This window comes from Ambystoma mexicanum, chromosome 10 (assembly GCF_040938575.1).
Source record: "Ambystoma mexicanum isolate Mex_15411 chromosome 10, UKY_AmexF1_1, whole genome shotgun sequence".
Taxonomy (NCBI): Eukaryota; Metazoa; Chordata; class Amphibia; order Caudata; family Ambystomatidae; genus Ambystoma; species Ambystoma mexicanum.
Genome location: NC_090932.1, coordinates 1,371,681,496 through 1,371,707,223, shown reverse-complemented (window position 1 = coordinate 1,371,707,223; position 25,728 = coordinate 1,371,681,496). Strand labels below are relative to the sequence as shown.

The 25,728-nt window shown below is 47.4% G+C and overlaps 1 protein-coding gene across 1 annotated transcript in view; it reads left to right on the top strand.

Annotated features, from left to right (window-relative positions):
- The window catches only part of CRYBB3 (crystallin beta B3), a 149,429-nt gene that overhangs the window by 72,749 nt on the left and 50,952 nt on the right, over positions 1–25,728 (top strand). Inside the window, exon 3 of the mRNA XM_069619383.1 lies at positions 24,729–24,847. Within this exon, the coding sequence (XP_069475484.1) occupies positions 24,729–24,847 (119 nt within the window). The remainder of the gene's footprint in view (positions 1–24,728; positions 24,848–25,728) is intronic.

Genomic DNA, 25,728 nt, shown 5'->3' with positions numbered 1-25,728 from the left:
CTTGTCGGAAGATCAGATGAGGGTCCTGGAATTCATATCCCCAGCGCTCCACATCCAGGTCCTTGATAAGCAGACCCGTCTGGAGTCGAGCGGTAAGTGTACATGCATACTGATTGTAAGCTGTGCGTGTGGTGGTGTGCCAGGAGTGTGCAGGTTGAACATGTATTTTTATGTGGCCAAGTAGGGGGGGTGTACAGGGCCGTGAGGGTGACACATGCGAGGGGTCTCATGTGTGACACATGGATGGTGCTTGTGTGTGTGGGCTTGCATGGCACAGGATGTGGAGGAATGATTGTCAGGTGTGACATGGATGTCGATCAAAACACTGCGACAGTTGGCGGAGGTGTACACATGCATGCAAGTTTGGTGTTGTGTGTGCATGTGTAGTGTACTCCCTATGTTGCATGTGATGTGTGGATGACCTTTGGCTGCTCATGCTGTTGTATGTGAATGGATGGTGCTGGCTGTTGCAATATGGCTGTGGTATGGCTCATGTGTGCAAGTTGAAATGACATGTGTGTTGGGGATTGTGATGCCATGTCTGAGGTTTACCAATGCCACTCATGTATAACTGTCATGTGTGTATGAGTCCATTTTACAGTGCCCTGATGCCTGTGTTTTCTTTCTCCCTGTCTGCAGTGTCAACTGATGAAGAGGGCGGAGAAGGTGCTGTGGAGCACAGCGGCAGGGGTCGCACCACCAGCCGGAGACGCAAGGCCCGGATCCCCTCCCAGGTTGTGATTTCGTCGGGGAGTGAGGAGTCCGGTGCCGCGTCCCAGGCCGCAGCTGCCGAGGGGAGGTCCAAGAGGCGGAGGTTGGAGTTGGACTCCTCGGCAGCAGAAGGGGCAGCTGGGACCCCACAGGGCCCAACGGAGGAAGATGGCACGAAGTCATCCAGGTTGGTGGGGGGTTTGGTGGAGGAGGAGGCCATGCAAGCGACAGTGGCGGGGTCTGGAGGTGGGGATTCCACTGGTGCTAGTGGTGCAGTGCAGGATCAGGGACAGGAGGCAGCACAGGCCGCCGCGGAGGTGCCTGTGTGCAATCCTGTCCCTGCTCCTGTCACTGCATCATCTTGCACCAGCGGGGATGCCTACCTCCAGACCCGTTCTCAGGGAGAGGATTGGCTTACAACACCTGGCCTTCCTCTCCCTGCGGATGTGGCTATCCTGCACCAGGTTGAGCCTGTCCAGGGTGGGGTGGCGTTGCGTCAACGGGCCATGCGAGCTGACCTGCAGTCTTTTCATGATGAGTCTGCACGTCTTCTCGCATGGCTCGTTGACCGCGTTGACCCACTGGGACAGCTCACCAGGGCTGGATTCCTCCGTTTCCTGGACCTTGTTCCGACCCCCTTCTCCACAGAACCCCCTATGCCCCAGTCGTCCTCCATGCCATCTTCCCACCCATGTGTCACCTGGGTGCCCTGTGGAGCTGCCTCCGACCGTGCGGCCAGGCTGGTGGACAACAGATCCCTGCCACAGTTGGGAGTCGGACGTCCAGCAGGGGTGACCACATCAACGACTGCACCCCAGCTGGAGGAGGATGTGCAGGCACCATCGGACAGGGCACATGGACAGCAGCAGCTGCAGCAGCAGGAGGCTGTAGGTGGGAGCCACGATAGCTCGGGGGCCTTCAACATCGAAGGGGCAGGCATCGGCCGGAGGGCAGGAGGACCCTGGACGGGAAGTGTCTTCCGTGTGGCAGCGGTTGGGCCACGCCATAGATGCGGAGCGGCGGCGGGCGTAGGAGGCGCGGCTCACGATGGTCAGGGCGGAGAACTCCATGCGGAGGGCCCTGAGGCGGGCCGAGTGCCTCGAGGCAATCCGCAGGGATTTGGAGGTGAACATGTCGGCGTCCCTGCGGACTCTCGGGGACATGGAACAGGACTGCCTCCGGGACATAGACGAGGAGTTCGATGATGCCCTGGCCCGGAACACCACTAAGTGAGCCGCTGTACTGGCCCGCCGCCATTGTATATAGTTATTTAGTGATAGGTTTCCTTTATAGTTTATTTTTATTTGGAGTCGACGGACACTGCTCCACCTTTTGTATATAGTTCCATTTTTAGGTTTTTTTGTAGGTTTCATTTCTTCTCTTGGGAAGGAGGACCCTGAATACTTTGTACATAGTTGGACTTTGGATTTGGATATTTTTTTTACTATGAATATTTTTTCCCATGGAGCAATGGTTTTCTATTTCTTTTTTCCCTTCATTTCCTTTTCATGGACTTGAACTTTGGAAGATATTTTTTTGGATTATCATTTATTGATTTTAATTTGAAAAGGGACAGCCAGCTTAATTTTGTTATTATTTTACTTGTGTATTTTGGTTAATTTTGATTGCCATTGCTGTTGTTTTTAATACATTATTTGGATTTTTTCATTCTTCAATGTGTGGTTTCATCTCATTGTTTTCATGCATGTCATGATATGGGTTTTCAGGTTCACTTGCAACCATTGTGTGTGTGTGAGACACATGTGTTGATTTACATTGTTTCCATTGGAGTAGTATCATGGGCACATGTAATACTTGGTTGTGTCTTTGGGCTGTGGTGGCTGGCCATGAGGCACATGCTTGAGGATTGTCAGGGCCTGTGGGCAGGGGGACATGAGTGGGGGCCTGGCGGAGGCTGCCCATGGTGGGTGGGGGGTGGGGGGGGTTTAGACAAGGGTGGGAGCCTGGTGGAGGCTGCCCCACAGTGCTGGGGGGGTGGGGGTGGGTGGGAGACATGAGTGGTGGCCTGGCGGAGGCTGCCCATGGTGGCTGGGGGGTGGGGGTGGTGGGAGACATGGGTGGGGGCCTGGTGGAGGGTGCCCCACACTGCTGGGGGGGTGGGGGAGGAGGGAGACATGAGTGGGGGCCTGGCGGGGGCTGCCCCTGGTGGCTGGGGGGGTTGGGGTGGGTGGGAGACATGAGTGGGGGCCTGGCGGAGGCTGCCCATGGTGGCTGGGGGTGGGGGTGGTGGGAGACATGGGTGGGGACCTGGTGGAGGGTGCCCCACACTGGTGGGGGTGGTGGGGGACATGAGTGGGGGCCTGGTGGGGGCTGCCCATGGTGGCTGGGGGGTGGGGGGGGGTGGTAGACACGGGTGGGAGCCTGGTGGAGGGTGCCCCTGCACTGCTGGGGGGTGGGGGTGGGTGGGAGACATGAGTGGGGGCCTGGTGGGGGCTGCCCATGGTGGCTGGGGGTGGGGGTGGTGGGAGACATGAGTGGGGGCCTGGTGGAGGCTGCCCCACAGTGCTGGGGGGTGGGGGTGGGTGGGAGACATGAGTGGGGGCCTGGCGGGGGCTGCCCCTGGTGGCTGGGGGGTGGGGTTGGTGGGAGACATGAGTGGGGGCCTGGTGGGGGCTGCCCATGGTGGCTGGGGGGTGGGGGGGTGGTAGACACGGGTGGGAGCCTGGTGGAGGGTGCCCCTGCACTGCTGGGGGGTGGGGGTGGGTGGGAGACATGATTGGGGGCCTGGCGGGGGCTGCCCATGGTGGCTGGGAGGTGGGGGTGGTGGGAGACATGAGTGGGGGCCTGGTGGAGGATGCCCCACAGTGCTGGGGGGTGGGGGTGGGTGGGAGACATGAGTGGGGGCCTGGCGGAGGCTGCCCATTGTGGGTGGGGGGTGGGGGGGTTTAGACAAGGGTGGGAGCCTGGTGGAGGCTGCCCCACAGTGCTGGGGGGGTGGGGGTGGGTGGGAGACATGAGTGGTGGCCTGGCGGAGGCTGCCCATGGTGGCTGGGGGGTGGGGGTGGTGGGAGACATGGGTGGGGGCCTGGTGGAGGGTGCCCCACACTGCTGGGGGGGTGGGGGTGGAGGGAGACATGAGTGGGGGCCTGGCGGGGGCTGCCCCTGGTGGCTGGGGGGGTGGGGGTGGGTGGGAGACATGAGTGGGGGCCTGGCGGTGGCTGCCCATGGTGGCTGGGGGTGGGGGTGGTGGGAGACATGGGTGGGGACCTGGTGGAGGGTGCCCCACACTGCTGGGGGGGTGGGGGTGGTGGGGGACATGAGTGGGGGCCTGGTGGGGGCTGCCCATGGTGGCTGGGGGGTGGGGGGTGGTAGACACGGGTGGGAGCCTGGTGGAGGGTGCCCCTGCACTGCTGGGGGGTGGGGGTGGGTGGGAGACATGAGTGGGGGCCTGGTGGGGGCTGCCCATGGTGGCTGGGGGGTGGGGGTGGTGGGAGACATGAGTGGGGGCCTGGTGGAGGCTGTCCCACAGTGCTGGGGGGTGGGGGTGGGTGGGAGACATGAGTGGGGGCCTGGCGGGGGCTGCCCATGGTGGCTGGGGGGTGGGGTTGGTGGGAGACATGAGTGGGGGCCTGGTGGGGGCTGCCCATGGTGGGTGGGGGGTGGGGGTGGTGGTAGACATGGGTGGGAGCCTGGTTGGGGCTGCCCATGGTGGCTGGGGGGCGGGGGTGATAGGGGACATGAGTGGGGGCCTGGTGGAGGGTGCCCCACACTGCTGGGGGGGTGGGGGTGGTGGGAGACATGAGTGGGGGCCTGGCGGAGGCTGCCCATGGTGGGTGGGGGGTGGGGGTGGTGGTAGACATGGGTGGGAGCCTGGTTGGGGCTGCCCATGGTGGCTGGGGGGCGGGGGTGATAGGGGACATGAGTGGGGGCCTGGTGGAGGGTGCCCCACACTGCTGGGGGGGTGGGGGGTGGGAGACATGAGCAGGTGTGCAGGGTAGTCCCCTGTTTTGTGGGCTGCCTGCAGGGGCCGTGGAGGGTGTACAGGAAACACCTGTGAGGACCCACCCAGCCTAATCGCGTGTGTAACTTCCCGCGCACCCCTGTAATACACGTACCCAGCCAAATCGCGTGTGATAATTCCCGCGCACCCCTGTAATACACGTACCCAGCCAAATCGCGTGTGATTATTCCCGCGCACCCCTGTAATACATGTACCCAGCCAAATCGCGTGTGACAATTCCCGCGTACCCCTGTAATACACGTACCCTGGCTAATCGCGTGTAAAACTTCACGCGTACCCCTGTCATACACGTACCCAGCCAAATCGCGTGTGATAATTCCCGCGTACCCCTGTAATACACGTACCCTGGCTAATCGCGTGTAAAACTTCACGCGTACCCCTGTCATACACGTACCCTGGCTAATCGCATGTAACACTTCCCGCGTACCCCTGATCTGAACGTTACCCGCTTTGCGTTCCTTGTTTGGCAGCCCTGTAAACTGGTCCAGGGTTGGCGCAGCCCTTTGCGATGATTTAGCGATTTTGATGGCTTTTCCTTGCGCGAGGGCGTTCTTGGGGGCGTTACTGGCGCTGCTGCAGGGTCGCTGCGATACTCTGCGCCACGGCTGGTTTGGGAGCCTGAAATCCATGAATACGCTGTGCGCGGAAATCGGTTTTGGCGCACGCGCCTGGCGCCGACAATCGCACGCGGACACTCTGCGCCAGCCGCTTGCGACACTTTTCTGCGAAATTCTATGAATTACCCTGTTAGTATTTGAGATACCCTTTAAGACATCTCAGGCATTTGACGCTTAGGCTTCTGAGACTAGGAAATAGGAACCACCTATTAATTTAAGTTTTGATAGATTTTTAAAAACAAATAATAGGTGGTTGCTACTAGTTCTTAAAGTTCTTAAATGGCAATGCACAAAGATACTTAGAACACTCTCCTCCCTAGGAATCACAGTACTTAACTGGTAAAAACAGAGTGCTGCATTGAATTCACAGTTCTGCGTGCTTACAGACTGTATGGTAAAAACTGACAAATCATAACTTGCTTAGTATATGATAGCTCCCTTGTCAGTTACTTAAACCAGGTATCTACAATTAACTTCTTGCTAGAAATTGTCCCCGTAGTCTATACCTTCTCAGTTTCAACTGGAATGCAGTTCATATCCCAAATGAGACAGTAACAATCTTGTTAGCTTGCTGAGCTGACTGGCTTTCTCCTAATTGTGACCCTTAAACACTACAGGTGCACAGTAATGCAGCTGGCATAACTGTATGAAAGGGCAAGCCAAAAACATAAAATATCAACATCTCCGCTCACTTACAATGCATTGATTACAGAGGTTAATTAAAAAAAAAAATAACCTTTATTATGTCAATGGCTCATACTATTTGCAGAATGCTACTTAAACAGTCTTCTGTAGCTTTAGGTTATTCCAATTAAAACAGTTCCTCTGTTGTGTTGTTTTGTAAACAGATGACTATGCATTTGAAAGTCCCATTACTTATATATAAAACCCCATATGCCATACAGCCACAGTGGATACCGCCAGCCGCACCTTGATCTCCCAGCTCCCTTAGAAGCCACATGCTTGGAATGGGCTTAATCAGTTCAGGCTGGGCCCATGCAAATCCTCACACATCCTGCAGTGTGTTTCTCTTATCAAAACAATATAGGAAATGCCATGCTTGGCGCTGCATGCCCCACAGCTTTCCAGACATCAACACTCGTCTGCTCTAGCGTCTAGGTCTCCTCCGACTCAAGCTGGCAGCTGCTTGTCTCTGCCAAGTGCCCCTTACTGCTCCAGCTTTGCCGGTGCCTCCATCGCCCAGGCAGCCAAACACACCTCCGACATAGCCTGTCTTCCACATGAACGTCAGTCTACTTACCAAAGAAAATAGGGGTTCCCTCTTCAAGTACGAGTCTGGCTTCTCTCGAAAATAAAATGGCTAGTGAGTTGCTTGTTAACTCATCCGTAATTATCTCTTGTAACTTCCCAATTAATTGAGGTTCTGGCAGCTGGCTTGTACAGTTGAACAATATTTTCTTTGAGGGCCCATGGGTCTTGCTTTACGCTTCGCATGCATCTCTCGGTGGCTCACCCAACATTCTGACAGGATTTGTGTCAGGGGATTGTTGTGCATTAGTTATGCTCTCTAGGTGCAAGGGGGGCTCTGGAGCGAACCACATATTAAGGAAATACATAGAAAAAAATCTGAACTACAGTGGTGCCCACTATCTATATCGTTCAGTCAGATCAATGTATCAGTTAAATCAAATTTGATGTAGGCAGCAGATCAAAATTACATCAATTTTCCATGTTAACGAGAAACCAAGAATCCACAGGAAAGATTTCTATTTATGGTTTTTGGAAATCACATCCCTGCACTGACTCAGATAATTCTATCATGTAATGCAACAAAGGAGGTCCTAATAGCTATACCACAGACAGGCCACTTGGCTCCAGTTTCCCTTTTTGCCTTCCAGGGGCCAGATTACAGAAACATTTGTACCGGTGCAATTGCAAAGTTGCACAGAATTAGCATTTTGGCAAAGATTGCCCTATTTCTAAAATCGCTGGGACATATTAGAAAAGCATTGCATGATTTATATCATGCCACTGCAGTTTGGCATGATATAAACACCAAGGAAAATATTGCCCTATTGAAAGAAATTTACATTTTGCACCGGAACCCTGACTTCCTATGGTTAGTTGTGGACCTTCCTTTTCAGGAATAGGAGACAACACAAAGTGTCAAAGGCAATAAAGATGGAAGAGGACATCAATGTATTTTGTTATTTAATTAATGTTGTTAAAGTTGGCACCATTCACAAAAAAGAAGCACACACAAATATCTCCCCAAGAGGGATGGGAGCTTATGTCCAGTCTTGGGCCTGGCTGGGTAAGATGAAAATAAGTGGTGGTAAAAGGAAAATCAGTTATTTACATGAAAAATTAAGTGCATTGCCGCATTGTTGTCTTACCTTATTGGTTATTCTCCATACACATGCTGGAATCTGTCCAGGTGTTCAGAAGTCCTAAATTAGAGACTCTCTCCTGACCTGACCTTCCCTCACTCCCTCCTCTTACATTCTACACTCTGCCTACTGTACCCTCATCATCTGCCTCTATCTCCCACATTAGTCACACTAATACTGAAGAATTCCTATCTCTGCTGATGAAGGCAAACCCCTCTTGTGTCCGATCTTCTAGTCAAGCCTATTGCACCTTACGTGGCCTCTCACCTCACTGAACTATTCAACCTGTCCTTTGACTCTGCTTGCCCTTCCCTCTATTTTCAAAATGGCCACAGTCATCCCGCTCCTAAAAAAGCAAGATGTTGACCCAAACCTGCTGGCTAATTTTCATCCAGGTATCTCCTTACCCCATACTCTAAAGTGCTGGAAAGGGTTGTGTCCAACTGTCTTACCAATTTCTTAGACATCCACAACCTTCGAGACCCACTACAAGCAGGTAGGAAACTGCTCTCATGAATATCTCCAACATCATCACTTCTGCTATGCACTCCAACCTATTTCTCTATCCTAATTCTCCTTGACCCGTCTGCTGCCTTTGACGCTATTAATCACTCTGATCTCCTTGATACGCTCTCCTCTTTACATGGTACACCTCTGCTCTTGGGGCACTAATCTCCTCCTTTGGGTGTTCATACTAACTCTCTGTGGCGGACACTCAAATCTTACTTTCTTTTCCTGAACTCTCCTCTGACCTCTCTCTGAATTTCAAACTGTCTCTCTACCATCAAATATCAAATAGCTTTGCACTTTCTGATGATAAACTCTTCCAAAACAGAGGTGATGTTCTTATCTGCCCATTACTCTCTCTCATCTCCTCCCCTACTTATCCAGTTCCGACCTGACACTCTCCCCATCTCTTCTTCAGCTAGAAACCACAGCATCATCTGTGACTCCTCTCACACCATCTCCACTTTCATCTCCAAAACTGCAATGGCAGCTCATCTCAATCTCCAAAAAATTAGCAAAATCGGACACCTCATTCCTTTCAAAACCACGAAGCATCTCTTAACCACCCTTGCCTTCTCTAAACTGGACTACTGTGCCAGCATCCTCTTTGGGCTCCCCAAATATGCTTTCTGTCCTCTTGAAAAGACCATTAACTTTGCCACAAAGACTCACTTCAAACCTACCTACTCATACATCACCAGGCTAGATGGCTGTCTATGCAAAACAGGGCAAGCTTTAAATGTGTTCTCCTGCTTCACAAATCTACCTATGGCAAGGCACCACCCTATCTATCCTCTTCTATCCAACTCTTCAAGCCTACTCATAATTTCCACTCTGCCTCCTCGACTACCTTTGTGGCATCTCACCCATTTTATGCTTCCTTTTGCTTCAGCTCTTTCTCTCGTCATGCCCCACATGCATAGAGTTCTCTTCCCCCGGACATCCGAGAAGCAGTCCACACCGATTTGTCCAAAGTCAAATGTTCTTAACCTACCACTCATCTTGCTTCAAGCTAACATTTTATCCTCGCCTCTACGCTGCCTCTGTCCCTCACATTCTCTGCCTCCACTCTAGCACTTCATCGATCATGGTCACATCCCTAACATAGACCACCTACCTACACTTAAAAATATCTACTGTTCTTAATATAAGTAAATCCACCCATGTATTGTCCCTGGTGACTGTTCTATTTACTCCCTACCATGACCTGGTCAACATCTTTTACTGGGAATACCTGGCCAATGGGCCCGCCCATAAAAGAGTAAAAACATATAAAGAAAATAATGTTAGTGCAGTGGCTTGGACGTATCATTTTAGCTCCCTATATAGAGCAAATCCTCCAACTCCTTATAGTGGGCCTAGAGGATGCCAACTCCGATAAACTAGAGAAGAGGTAGAGGTGGCTATTAATAAGCAACTTCATAATCGTGCCCCTGGACCTGATGCTATCCCAGCAGACATTTTCTGCAATGAGGTGGCCCTGTGGGCTCCAATCTTAACTAAGTGCTTCAATGCATTTCTGGAGCTTGGTCTTTACCCGTCAACATGGAGGCAGGCAATCATTTTCCCTATCTTTCTTATAGACCCATTTCCTTGCTCGATACTTCTTTTAAAATCTTTGGTCGAGCGGTCTTGGCAAGGTTGGAACAATGGATCTCTGACTCTGGGGTCCTTACAGAGACTCAATATGGGTTTCAACCGGGGCTGGGAACTAGGGACCAGGCTTTGAATTTGTATTTGGTGGGAGCTACCTCTATATATGTGAGGGGTGAGCCCCAGTATTTAGCATTTATGGACCTGAGCCCGGCATTTGATAAAGTAGATAGGGCTATGCTCTGGGCGGTGCTCAGGGACATGGGATGCCCGGAGGATCTGGTCAAGGTCCTCCAGCTAATTCACAAACAGACATCAGCCTGCGTCAGATTTGGGGAACAGGGACAGTGCACAGCTTTCTTTGAAACCGTTTTGGGTGTTTGTCAAGGCTGTGTTTTGGCCCCGGTAATGTTTGCTCTCTATGTAAATGGTGTCTACCAAGCCTTGGTCAAATCCTACACTGACTATATCACGGTGAGTGGTGTCCCCCTCCCAGTCCTAGGCTATGCAGATGACATGGTTCTAATTGCTCGCACCCCTAGAGCCCTACAAAGTCTGGTGGATGTTTACACCCACTTTGTGGTTTCACATGGGATTTCTGTTAATTCAAAAAAATCTGCAGTCATGGCATGTAAGAGCTCGGGAGTTAGACACCTTAAAATGCGCAAGATATGGAGTGGAGGTAAACCCATTCCGAGGGTCACTAGTTTTGACTACCTGGGAATTTGCTTTTCGGAGAATTGGCGAGGGTTGGCCATTTGATAAGTAGTGTCTGAGGATGAGGCAGGTGCTTGGGAGTCTGTCACGCTTTCAACATAACTGTGTGGGGCACCCAATTAAACCTATCTTAGAAGTATACAGGGCTCAAACAAAAACTGCTACTAACTACGGGGCTGCACTGTGGGCCATGGAAAGGATCCAAAAAATTGAAAACGTGGAGAATGTCTTCTTTAAAAACTTCTTGGATTGCTGCAGTCTGCCTCAAACTATGGGACACATTTGGAATTAGGATGCCCCATATTGCTGATGAGTGGTCATTGGCTCCGGTCTCGCATTGGTTGGCATGATGGACAAATCAGAAAGCAATTCTCTCACATAAGATTTTAAGAGCCCTCCTAAGCAGCTCAGCAGTAAAGAAAATCCCATGGCTTAGGTATATTCAGAAATGCATCAGACAGTTAAATGGCGCCAACCTAGTTTGCCCACCAAACATTTTGACCACCAAACATTTTGACCCCGTGTATGGTCAGGGCAACAAAGCAACTGTTCAAAACCATTTTGGTGGCAAATAGGGAGTCTGCTGCCTTACGCATTGTTGCAAACAGAGGCATATTGTGTATGCAACAACAGATGCTATTCAGCCATATCTACTCCATAGTGATAATGCTGTAGACCGCTGGGCTTTGACTCGAGCATGGTTTGATTGCTTTTGGTTAGGGGCACAAACTAAAAGCTGTACAGATAGTGTGCAATCTACAGCTTGTCCCTTTTGTCAGTGGCCGGCGGAGGATCTCCTACACTTTGTATTGTTCTGCCCACATTATATAGACTTAAGACGGAGAACACTTTTGCCACTACTCAGATCGGCCGGCATGTTTCAGGCTAAGCCTACCTTATGTTATTTGCTGTCGGCAGCTATGATTCCAGTGGCCTGTGGTATGGTGGATTATTTGAGACGGGCCTGGTATCGGAGATCCAAAACCGTGGCACAGAATTTGATTGAGCTCTGAAATATTAATCGTAATGAATTGTTTGGCTGCTCTTTGTGGATATTACCTGATTTAAACACATGCACATTTTAAATCTGTATGTATTGTTTGTAAATTTATACTCTAGATATTTTTTAATACGTTGAATTGACTTTTGTAATGTATGCATTTTTTATTCTGTTAATGGTTTAAGGATAATTTGTTTCTGAATAAACGTTTATGATGATGATGAAAAATCATTTACTCCCTACCATGCCCTGGTCAAAATGTCACTCAAACTCACCCCATTGTAAGTAGCTGTTAGGGAGAGTTCTCCAAAATGGCTAATTTCGCTTATCTACTGAGTCCCTCAGCAGCTTTTCTGGATTTCTAGGATTTCTTTTTTTCAACTGGTAAGAGTGTAAACCTTTTTTCCCACTCTTACATGTGTTTTGCTGTGTGTCTTTAACATTTTTTGTGTTCATAGACTGTGGGGCCTCACCAACTCCACAGGCATCCTCTTTTTACTGTGTGTTACACAGCACCTTCAGTGCAGTGACACGGGGTTGTCTTTTAGACTTCCCAACTCAGACTCCATTTTCTGGGACTGACTACTGTCTCCCAGAACATGTAAAGTTGCCATTGACTTTATTAGTCTCTTTTAAATCCACAGACCCAGTACAAACTATTTTACATAGAGTACTGGAAAGGGTTAATACTTATCCCTTTTTGTCTGTTTCTCTTGGAGCATTGTTTCGCTCCCTTTTCATTAAGACTTTGCTGGTGGCAGTGGTAACTACCCTAGTTTTCCTACCACGGTTATCTTAAATAACCTTGGTATAGTTTTAGGCTATCTTGGTAGCCTCGAACTTAAATCTGCTGGACCATATTTGTTTTAATTTGGTTCCGGCTGGGTTTATTTACCATTTCTTTTTGTAAAAGTCTTTCTTGTGTTTTACTCTGCACGCCAAACCAAGTTTGGTTCCTTTGTTAGCCGTCCTTTCACAGGCTTCTGCACAGAAACCCTCCTTAGGCGCTTGAAAGTCTGGGTAGGCAGGATTTGAGGGAGGGGTTTTAGGACCCTTGCCATGGGTTCCCTTGGTAACCCAAGTCACACTCCTGTTTGATTGACTAGGTGACTGTCCCGCCAGGACAGCCGCCCTGCTGTTTGATTGACAGCCAGGCTGTGTGAATGGGAGAAAACTGCATAAAAAGCATGTCTCTGGGACTGGAAAGGCAGAGTCGTCACTGGAACGAGAGAACCGAAGAGGAGCTGACAGAAGAGGACCCCTACCACGACTGAACTGCCCGGTGAAGCCCTGCTGCAAGTCTGAATCTTCAGACTCCAATGACAGAGAAGATCTACCAGGAATCTTCTTCCCTTGAGCTGGTGGGACCAACCAGTTCGCTCAAATTGCAAGCCAGGACTCCCTCCTCTGGTTGAATTTTCTGTACAGAGCTACAGTGAACCGGATAGCCCGGAAAGTCGGACCGTGCTTATGTTTTAAGGAGCGCACCTTTTATTAGTTGTTTTGCTCTGATGCTGGTTTCTTCCCTGGGCAGTGCAGGACCCTCCAGTCTTCCTACTTCGTGTCAGTCCGACAGTCGCTTCAGGAACCGTGAGCCTGCAGCAGGACCTGCCAGGAACGTCCGCCTCAGCTACAGCTTCTCCATTTAAAGGTACGGTGCAAATCCGGTTGTTCGTTTCGTTCAGCCATGGTGAAGGTGTGTCAAACCTTTCGCCAATCCGAGGGCTTGTCTTTCTCTTCTCTTTAAACTAACTTTTTGCCTGACCAACTTCGTTCTGAACTCCTGGCAAAGACTTAACCGTGAACTACCCTGAACTGTGTGATCTTGAGCCAAAGACTTTTGTCATATTAATATTGGCCCAAAGCCCTTTGGATTTTGATTTCCTCAATGTAGTTCCTTTTTCTAGATTGCCCTGCTTACGTTCCTGTTGGTGCTGCTCAATCTTTGTCTAACTTTGCCTTTCCCTCCCTTTTAAATTATTGGAGTGCCATTTTGCTCACAATTCATTTTGAGCTTAACTTGTCCAGAATCTATTGGGACTGGTGTGGTGTATTAAGATTGTGATTTTTCAACTGCTTTACTTTAGTGAATTGTTTTACAACTGATGTGTTAATAAATGTATATTCTTTTACTCAGAAACCTTGAGTCAGTGTTTGTTTGAATCATAGTAATTGCTGTCCTTTGTGTAACTATTGATACTGCTCACTTGCTCTTGAGATAAGTCCGGCTGCTCAGCCATCGCTACCACTTTACTGTGTAGTACAGGCTTGTACCAAAGGTGATATTGTACTGTCACTTGTAGTCTTAATTGTGTGCGGTGTTCCCAAAGGGTACTGCATATGATTCTGCCTAACAGTAGCTTACTGCTTCCTGTCAAATCTGATGTCTATTTTACGTTATTTTGCAATTAAAAGAGCATTGTTCCTACCTTTATATAAATAAGTAATAATACATTATTACCAATTTGGGATATGGCAGCTTGTATATTGATCGGCATTGACAGAATGGGGCTGTAAAGAATCATGTGGATCAGGATAAATGAGCCACCCAGTGGCTATAGAGACTGTTTCTGATTTAAATACAGAGATATTGATTTAAAGGCCTTTCAAGGGTATGACATACATTCTAAATATTGCTTCTATGAACTTTTTTAATTTGGTGAACGCCTGGCCGATTAACACTAATAGCATGGTTTCATCTAATGATTGCACTACAACGTTGACTGATTTCTGACACTGTTCTATAGCCTGATGTTCTCTATTTGGTTTCCTAATGCATTTTGTTGTTTTTTCATGTTTTTTTTATTTATGCATTCGGCCCATTTGGGCCTATTCAACCACCATGAATGAAAATAGTGTAAAAGTTAAACGAGAGTAAAAATAAACACATTATTTATTGCTTAAACTACATCAGGGGTCATTTTATAATGAGCGGTGCAGAAAAAGACATTTTAAAAGTGCCTTTATGCTTTCATTTTCCACTCTAGCTCATTTTCCTGCAGTCCTGAGGCAGCCAAGTGGAGTCTGCATCTGTGCTCTGCTGTCCTCCTCCGCCTGCGAATAGCACTTATGCCTGCATGATATGTTATGCCTGCAGGCCTTAAAACCAAAGATTCCAATGCAGTACTCATTGGTTTAGCACTGACTAATAACATAGCACCTGCGATTCCATTGGAATCATTTATAAAACCTCACCTGAAAAGCGTAATATGCAGGCAGCGTTTTATTTTTCTCAAGGTGGATAGTAAAAGTGAAGAGTAAAGGCGTTTTTGCCCTGCTTTAAAGGAGAGTTCCGGGACTTTTTTTTTATTGTCCCTGCGGTTCGGCCATGTGTTTTTAAGCATAACTCGGTAGATCGTAGAAAACTTTCCTATGGACCTTACCCGACTTTTCGTCCATTAACGCACTCGAAATCAGCCGCCATTTTCTGATAATCCTATCATTTCCCCCCATCGCCCTGGCTCACCTGCTTTTGCGGCACTAAATCAAATCCCCCGCCCCTGAAACAGACTTTATCAAAACATTCATATTCCCCGCCTCTATCCGTGACGTGACTGTGCTGCGTAGGCAAACGCGCCCAGGCGTCTTCTACGCGACTCCACACAGAACCCGGAAACCAACACAGATCAGCTCACAACACAGCGCGCCACAATTCGCAATATGAAACTGTACTTTTAAATCAAACCGCAAGATTGTAAATTTGGTAAAGTACATTTATTTGACATCAAATGTTTAGAGAATATTCAGCGATTTTCATTTTTATTTGCTCACGTTCCAAAAAGTTTGTTTTGAGGCACGCGATGTTCCTTTGCTGTACACAGGGTCTTAGATCATCTCACAATACAGCGCCACAATTCGGAATATGAAACTGTGGTTTAAAAGCAAACTGCAAGATTGTACATTTGGCAAAGTACATTTATTGGACATCAAATGTTTAGAGAATATTCAGCGATTTTCATTTTTCTTTGCTCTCGATCCAAAATAGTTCGTCTTGAGGCAAGCGATGTTCGTGTGCAGTACACAGGGTGTTGGTTTAACGATAAAATAAGCTCTTCGGTCGCACTGATAATCGCATGGCTGTTCCAACAACGAGGCACTAGGCCACCACAACGGTCTGTATGTTGCATCTAGCCGTTAGTACCGCGTAAGGGCATACTTGTACTTGGCGATCGTCCCATAAAATGGTCAGGGTGGTGACGTTGTTCACGCGGAGAAGCAACTGGCGGTTATAGAAGCCATCCGCCGGTGTCTGGTACTCGTGACACAGACAATAATGGGTGAAGTACCTGTTTGAAAAACATAAAAAATGAAATTAGTCTCACCATCAGATCTTTATTAAAATTATTCATTTTATATATTCGGTCGGTAAATTATTTCATAGCTAGGACAGTGCAACTGGGTATTATACGTCAAGGGGGGGCTGTAGGATACTGAGACAGTCCCCCAGTGCAGGGGTTGACAGGGAGTGCAGGTGGAGAGTGGAAGGGCCCAGGACCGAGATCGCAGACAGTGGACCAGTTGTAGCAGGGGAGAGGGAGAGAGAAAGCAGAAGCAAAGAGGAAGGTTTTGAGGTGCTTCCGTAAAAGGAGACGGTTCTCCCCAAGATAGTGCGCGGTACAAAACAATATGCCACATAGAACGAACAAGTCCAACTTAACCCGTCTTTAAAGCTACTGTATAGTAATTAAATTGCGGTATAAACTCATCTAAAGAGTTACTTACATTATATTTGCATTTTCCATTGTGTCTGTGCGTAGGGCAGCCCCGAAATACCACTCCTTCTATGCAGACGTTATTTCTTCTAATGAACGAACATGAAATGGCTTTCGTTTCTGAAATTATATTCATTATCGTTTCTTACGTGGTCCCGGCCTGTCAAGGTCAAATAACAATAGAACCTTATACTGAGTCGTGGGCCATTCTGGCACCCTAGAAAAAATCAAAGCAGCTGACCTTCACTTTGAACGAGCACACATTCCTAGTTAGCTACATTCAGTGTAAGGCCGTCTCACAGGACTTGAAATTTACACTCCATCTTTGCATTTTGTCTGCGTGCTTTGCAGCCCCACAGAACCATAAATACGGAGACATTCTATATTTTTTGAAAAATGATTTATATTACTGTTTGGTTTAATTTAATGCGCAAATGAACAAGGGTGGAGAGACACATTGCATGTACACTGAGCAATCACTTTTATTTACACAATACATAGCTACACATATTCAATGGGCCTGCGACATGAGGAGACTCCAGAGAACAGACAATCAAATTACAATCATTTAAACCGTGATGTGTATTTCTCAATGAGTTCTTCTTTAGGTGGACATGGAACAGAGGCAATGTTGGGTGGCAATGCAGTTGTCCCCTGCACAGGTTCGTTCACAACTCCATTTATGTGCCTATCTAGGACGTCAACAATAAGTTTCTCAATAAACTCATATTGCATATCCTCAAACACTGGTTTGATCACCCATTGTTTACTTCTTTTAGTGAAGGCCTTATTGTAGCGAAGCGTCCCTAAAGTTCCGGTCGTCCTACTTTGTTGACGGCCAACATTATGGTTATGTGCCAAGACCGCTAAAAGAGTCCGATTTATCATGCCCTCCATGCCAAAATGCAATCGTTTTGGCCTGTACTTTAGGCACATATTGTGGAACACCTCCAAATCTCCTGTGTGGCAGAATTCCGTGAGTCCCCTCAAAGCTTTTGTTATAGTTTTATCAAATACAATCTTTTCAATGGCTTTGTGAGTGGGTGATGAAGGAATCAACCACTTCTTCTTCCGTGCCTCCTCTGTGGACAAATGGCCATGTTCACAATTGTGGAAATGTTGGTTCGTGTTCCATCGGTGAACGTTTGTACAGTGTGGCATTACTGACCGCCATTTTTCCAGTAGAATTTCCAACGACCCTCCACATGTTTTTGCGCTCCACCAAAGATGGTTGCTGATTGACTTGGACCACTGTGAAATACCTTGCAATTCTTTTTTTTTACCTGCAGCCGACAATTTTTTATTGATTGATTTTGCAAGATGCCAAACGTCAAATTGGTGATTTATATTTTTGTACTGTTCTCTCATTGTCTTGGCAATTGAAACGTGTCTGTCCGTGGCTATCAGGTCGATCACCATTCCCCGCGATTGTAGTTCTTGCAATGATGCTACAAAGCCAACTTTCTCCATGGCCACTGAGGATGTACTTTGTGACACCTGCACGACCACCGAACTCACAATTTTCTTACTTTCCATGTCCTGAAAGTGGTAGGTGCAGTACTTGGCTGAAAATCCTGGGCTGTCGCACTGTCCATCACCGGCTAGCCTGAACCGTTTGCCCGCGAATGTACTATCAATAGACATTTTTTCCATTCTCCAAGCTTCGCTAATGGCTGGAAATAGATAATCGGTTTGGTATTTGTAGAACTGAGTTTTCGCAATGAAATGGATTCCCACAAACTGAAAGAAAGACTCTAATTTTTTAAAACTTGAACCACTAAAAAGTGCAGCCGCTGCACAAAGTAGATTGCCTGCTGGCAGTTGTCCCAGCATAGGTTGTGCAGACCATGTGAAAGGATGATATTTTGTACAGGTGGCATGTATTTTAAGGTTAGTGCCTCGAATTGCACGAGTCACATTAATCAATGGCTCCCCACATACTTCCCCACCAACCGAATGCCCACATTTCACCCGAATAATAAGATCAATCAAACAACTATCGAATACAATGAATTTGGCCTCTTTCCTTATACTGTCACTCTGCATCCCAGCTGGTTCGGCCTGTAACGTTGAGGACATGTCACTCACATGAAAGGTAGAATCTCTGATATCGTCTTCCGCTATGTTCAGTGATATTGATGGTGTTTCATTGTCGTCCACTTCATTCTCTTCCATTGCAACATCTGTTCCTTCTCCGGCGATGGGTGAATAAAACAATTTCTTCAACTTTCTCGCGGTCTTAGTTTTTGCGGGTGTGGATTCTGTGAATTGATCTCCGACTGCATCCGAACTACCAGGAGGACATTCACTATCAATGGCTGGTGGTGGTATAGCTCCGTTGTCAATCACTTCATATTCTTCCCATTGGTACGATGCATCTCCAGTCTCAAGTCCCTGCCAAAAGGTTTGACAAGCAACATCTCTCGTTCGCTTCACTGTCTGTGTAGATCTAGTTCGTACACCCACTCGCAACTAGAGGACAGATTGGAAAAGGGATGTTCAGTTTAAACACAACTTACAGTATTGAACTATTAACAGTGAAAAACAACATAATATAGTGACCAGGACACTAACCTTCTTTTGCTTTCTTTTCTTTGAAACTTTCTTGCCTCGAACTTCAACATCAGGACGCTGTTGCTCCGACTCGTGTGTGCATGTCTCCACTTCCTCTTGCGCTGCAACGACTATGTTTTCCTGATAAGCACATCCATCACGCACTGACGCTCCATCGACTCCCTGAAACATAGAACTTTCATTAGTATGTATAATAATATCGAAAACACAAAATGTACTTGGGGACCAATACCCACGTACATCTCAATAGCAAAACACGAATGAACGCTTTGTGTAGAACATTCAAACGACAATTATTCACGCATTGTTGATCTAGTTAGATGGAACTGTCAAGATCCATACCTCGGGCTCCTCATAGACTTCCATTGATGATATTATTGAAGATGATGCTTCAGTGACTCCCTAAAACACAGTAATTGCATTAGTATGGTTTTCTATTTTGATAAAAAGAACAGAAACTTTGTGCAGGCGTGAACGGCTCATCTAAATAGACCTGCACAAATGATCAGTTGTCTAAAATAAATAATGGATATGTAAATATGATTCGATTTGCTCGATCGTTGGAAGTGTCACCACCCAGAGATCTGCATCAACTACTAGGGGTGATGTTCTTGTAGAAGAAGCTCCGTCATCTCCCTGAAACATAGTACTTGCGTTAATAAAGAAGGAAGTATAGCGGATGTAATCACGTCATATGATCTCGCTTGATTGAACTGTCAGTATCCATACCTCGAAATGCATAAGAACATCAAGGGACGATGTAACTGCGGTGCACACTTCTGCAAGCTGTTGCGCCGACCCGTAACTGCACGCTCCCCCTTCTTCTTGGACTAATGCTCCATCGACTCCCTGAAACATAGGACTTTCATTAGTAATGAACACAATATTGAAAAAAGAAGACACATAGGAGGGCGACGACAGAAGGACATATCAATGGCTAAAAACGAAAGAAACATTGTGTGTAACAATCACGCTACAAGAATGCAAGATCTGATGATCTCCATCGATGGAACTGTCCTGAAACATACCTCAAGCATCTGAGTGACATCAACGGTAGTCGTCAATACGTTGGACTCCTCAGCATCTCCCTGAAAGACAGTACTTGAATTATTTTGGATAACAATAATTATAACTGAAAACAAAGACTAGAGGACGAGTACAAGGGTGTACCATTAGGTAAAATAATTACACAATAAATTAAAACTATTGATTTACATGCCTAAAACAAGTCAGTGGCAGAATAGCCAAGTAAGATTACCCGATAGGCGCTTGAAGTGGCTGATGACTGCAATAACGACACGGATGGAGAATCTTCCGCCTTCATATTGAGTGGATACATAAATGGGGAAATTATTGTTAGCTAATGCTACACACTACCGCAAGGCCGAGAGCTAAATCCGTAAACTTGACTCACCAGTGGAGGGATGTGGACGAATAGAGTGGGAATAGCGGTTGAGAGCAATTTTCGCCTCGCTCGCGGTGTGTTCTTCTTTATTAGCAATGATGTGGAGTACATGTCAGAGGTAAAGTGCCTGCTGCAGATGCAGTATCGATCACCCCTCTTGTCCGCAAAGACTTCTAGGACTCTACTTTCAAGCTCAGAGGGTGGATATCCGCAATATCGGACCCATTCTCTTATCTGATCTATTGTCTTAGGGAAAACATGCATTATAGTACCTTCAGATTTATTATGGGTCTTCGAAGGGCAACCGCCAATGGAACAGGCAGGCATTGTGGAAAGTTCTGAAAAGTAAAGATCAACAATTCTCTATGAATATCAATGTGTTAAAAAATTAAATGACACATAAAAGGTTCAATGCAAGGTATGTTTTGGTTCTTGGAACTATACACGTTATTCACATGCGGATAAGTATTTGAATAACTTTAAAAAAATAGAAAAATAATTTGACTAAACTCAGAACATGTGACTAGTTCCTTGCATGTACTGTCTTGAAAGAAAAGAAATTGGACGCAAAATGAGTATGGTACATGGCCTTACCTTGACGAGCAAACAGTTAGATGCAGGGATCAGAGTAGTTTCTTGTCGTAGAACAGGGAGCAGTTCACAGGTTGCAAACTGAGGAGTTTCCTCGAAGTGGTCACGGAAGTTCACAGAGACGAAGAGCAGATAACCAGCACCTTCACGGGTTGACTAGCAAAGTGCAAAGAAGTTCTCATTAGAAATATGAAGTGGGTTATAAAGAATTCGAAACAGGGGTGTGTTTGTGAATGAATGACGTGTATATGTCGTGGCATTATGCGGTTTGCAGGGGGCCGTCCAGCGTGAGGGGGGATGCTTGGCAGGAGACACGGGGTCTGGCGGTAGACATGGGAACAACAACCCATGCTCTATAGACCACTTTGAAGTGTACATGGTCTTTGGCACCTCTTGGCCTTTATCGCTCCCTGACAGCTCCACTTGCCAGCACAAGTACCCCGGTGCGAACTGCCTTTGATAGGGCGGGGGGTGGATTGGGGCGGTGGTCGTGCAGACAAGACACAGGAAGACTTGTGAATGGAGACACACTTATGTGGATTGCAGGGGGGCGTCCAGCGTGAGGGGGATGCTTGGCAGGAGACACGGGGTCTGGAGGTAGACATGGGAACAACAACCCATGCTCTATAGACCACTTTGAAGTGTACATGGTCTTTGGCACCTCTTGGCCTTTATCGCTCCCTGACAGCTCCACTTGCCAGCACAAGTACCCCGGTGCGAACTGCCTTTGATAGGGCGGGGGGTGGATTGGGGCGGTGGTCGTACAGACAAGACACAGGAAGACTCGTGAATGGAGACACACTTATGTGGATTGCAGGGGGCCGTCCAGCGTGAGGGGGGATGCTTGGCAGGAGACACGGGGTCTGGCGGTAGACATGGGAACAACAACCCATGCTCTATAGACCACTTTGAAGTGTACATGGTCTTTGGCACCTCTTGGCCTTTATCGCTCCCTGACAGCTCCACTTGCCAGCACAAGTACCCCGGTGCGAACTGCCTTTACACATTGTAAAGTTGCGGTTGCAGCACATCCAGGGAAAATCCGCGGTATTGTCCACTGTCGCTGGGGAAATGTTGTCTAATGGCAAGTACCGCACAGGCAGGTATTACTCTCCGAACGCGGTGTCCGAGCCTCCCGTGAAGCCACCAAGTGAAGCAACGATAGGCCACCAGCCTGTACCACCTGTGAAAATGAAAGATGCAAACTGTATTAAAATGACAACTTTCTTATCACTGTCGATTCATGTAAAAAATGTCATTCTGCTTTGAAAAAAATTCTATCTAGAAAATGCACAACATGGAACCAATTTACATGCATTCGAATGATGAGACGACCATGAAATAGTAGTGGCATCACTGACATCACAACCAGAGTATACTTACTCGTTACTCGGATTACGCGGACGAACAGTGCCGCAAAGTTCGTGCATAAGCACCATCATCATCCTCAACACGGTCCGTGAGAGGCAGGCTTCCCTGAACTCTGGCAGCTCGGTGATGCATTGCGGACTTGGCTCGCCTTCCGAAATGTAGGCCAAGCACCCGGAATTTTCACGGCAGCAGCAGTTCTCCTCCTCAGTTGGCATTAGCTCGCACCGATTGCACGTGCACCAGGTGGAGACGCCGTCCATGCGACATGGTCCAGGCTCTTCATCCGTTGACTGGTCCTCCCAACTGCCGTCCGAATCCCCATCGTTTTCGCGTGCTTGCCTTTCCAGTAGTTCTTCCTCGGTGTACTCGGGCTCGTACATATACGGCATTATTGTAGCCATTGTGTGGTAAAGAAAGTAAAATAATTTATAGCGGTGGTATTGGTATCTGTTCACACGGGCTACAATCAATGAAGGTAGCTGACCAGAGCACAGAAACGAGTCACAAAATACTCAAAGTAACACAGAGAGAGTAATGGAATCGAAAATCTGCTGCTGTGTGTTGTGAAACGGTGTGTTTATACTTATTGAGGAAAGAGGCGTCCTGCCATTTCCATGGCGACACGTCATTAGCTGAGGCGCAGCGATTGTTGACACGAAACGTGCTTTGGCGTTGGGAAATGGGCGGTACGCGTCTGCTGATGTCAGGCTCAGGGGCGGGGGATTTGATTTAGTGCCGCAAAAGCAGGTGAGCCAGGGCGATGGGGGGAAATGATAGGATTATCAGAAAATGGCGGCTGATTTCGAGTGCGTTAATGGACGAAAAGTCGGGTAAGGTCCATAGGAAAGTTTTCTACGATCTACCGAGTTATGCTTAAAAACACATGGCCGAACCGCAGGGACAATAAAAAAAAGTCCCGGAACTCTCCTTTAATCTTCTCTTTTATATTTCGCTTTGAGAGTGATGAAAATTGCAAGCAGGGGGCCCAATGGCTTGCAGGTGCAAGCGTTGGCAGTCCTCTGTATGCAATTTCCGTTTCCGAAGGAAAAGAGGGCGTGATTAGAGTAAAGCACGGACAAAGTAATTAGTCACTTTACTTGTTGATATGAAGTGAAAAGACTATAGATATATGGCCTTGTTTCTGAAGTGTCCATTATTAGCAGAGGGGGTCTGTATAAATGTGCACACTGGTGCATGCATTAACCTGTGTGTTGATTTTACCGTTTGCACTCTGAAATGCAAACAATGCATATAAATGAACGTGGGCCAGTTATTTGTACTGTAAAGTAGTAAAAGCAACCGTAAATACTTACAGACATGTACCTCGCCGCGGGGAGGGGAAGCACTTACATGTATTTTTTTTTGTTTTTACATTTATAGAGCGCGCACAAGCCCGGGGGCATCAGGGCGCTTAACCAGTTATATGGGGCCTGCAGGGAGGCCAGATTTAAATTCAACATAGGTGGGCATTATACAGAAAACATTGGTACAGTGCAGTATTCGTACACACATAGGAAATTCAGTGGCAGCGTGAGGGGTTTAGGGGAACAATTGAGTTTTTAGGGCCTTGCGGAAGGTCCAGTAGGATTGTTCAGCTCTAAGTGAGGGGTGGGAAGCTAGAACTTCCGACTTTTGCACAATTGAATTTGGGTGTGGCCAGCCTGTGAGTGTATGGGGTTCTGATTGGTCTATTCGAGCTGGACCTGGTGATTTGTTATTGTGGGGCTGTGTTGGAGAGGCATTTGTGTGTAATAGAGAGCCAGTGGGCTGCTTTGCGGGCAGCAGAAATGTGTTCGGATTTAAGGATGTTGAGTGCGGTCCGAAGGGCGTTGTTTTGGATCGTGAGGAGCTTTTTTATGTTATTGGCCGAGGTGCCTGCAAACAGGACGTTGCATGGATTCCACAGGTGCAAAAAGGCAGCTTAATTCATGGGAATGCATCTCTGACCCACATGCGCATCTGACGGATTTCTACGGCATAGCGGATGGGGGTGGCGGATTCTCAAATGGGGATCTGTGCCCGTAATCTGCCATAGGAATCTGTGCTAATGAAGTGGTCGGTAAAAGGCATGCGTAAAAAACATTTACGCATGCTTTGGAGTATGCTTTTTCTGCATGTTTTTACAAACTGCCTCATTTAAAATGAGGCCCACAGTGCCAACCCCAGCTTCAAGGGCGTAGATGATCAAAGCTTTAGGTACAACCTGGAGTAACTTTCATTCCCTCACAAGATCCAAGAGAAAGAATGTAGCACTGTGACAGTTAAAGCACACAAATACAGTATTAGCATACTTGATCGAACATGTATTGACCTAATTCTTTTGATTGTTTTTTAGGAGAAATTCGGTCAAATTAAATAGAATATATATATGGGGTGGGGTGAGGGAATAGGTAAAGGTGGGGGGCAAGTGGGCGGAGTGCAGGGGGGTCCCCCCTGCATTTTATAAGAAAAGAAGGGACCAAACTAATTTTGGACGAAAAGGAAAAGGTCAGTATTTTCGATCAAGTAGACATAAACCCACAAATACATGACGAGCGGCAATCATTTTTTACCAAATTGACTCTTGAGTTTGAATAACTCTACTGCTATCCTTTCAGATTACGCTGTATGAATTGGAGAACTTCCAGGGAAAGAAGTGTGAGCTAACTGGGGAATGCCAGAATCTGAGTGACAAAGGACTTGAGAAAGTGGGATCCATCCAGGTTGAATTGGGACCGTAAGTACTGAGCAAACCTACAAAAACCTAGGAAATAATAGGGCAGTAAGTGCCCTTACTGCATTGATCATTGTCTTCACGTCAATGGTGCTTTACCTAGATCAGAGGCAGGGTATCCTGCTTATTGCACAACCTGCCCTCACCTTCTGTGTGAATGATCTGAGCACTTCAATAGCTTCAAAGTATGCCGTTGACATTTCCTGGTGGACCAAACCTACACCCAAATTTGCTCGAACCCACTTGTGGCGTGGTCTGGTCCTCAAACCCAGTCACACAAAAAAGATGCTTACTTGAATCTTTTAGTTTCCATCATCCCATAAATGCAGTTGTTCCTCATTATAAAGATGTATTAAAATACCTGTTCCCTAACCCGTTCTTTGCATAGTGTGATTTATACATACTTTCAATCACCAATGCTTTATGTTTTCTCTTTAATACAGTTTGTTGCCTAGAAATGTTCTTTGCCCCTGTCTCTTACATTACTCCTCTCTTGACTACATTGCATATTTTAGTTTGATTCTTACCAAAAGTAGCACCTATGGCAGGGTTAATCCTTGAGTTTTACCAAAGTTACTAATGTGACAGTCAGGGCTACCACAAGCATTCTTGGTTTCAATTTGAGATTATTAAAAGGAGTCACAGAGTGTCAAAGATCAAAAGGAGATGCAAGGTCCACACCTGTGGCACCGCCTTTTCTGTTCAACACTCCTTCTCCAACGTTTTGGGAGTGACTCTACGAAGCCGACTGGGGTCAGGAGAGAGGTTCCAGTGGGTCCCCTGCCTAGCCCTCTCCAGTGTCTGCATCACAGAGCGGGTGGCATCCCGTTGCCCCCAGCATCTGCTGAACACTGTCCCCCAGTTTACTTCCTTGGACCTCCCCG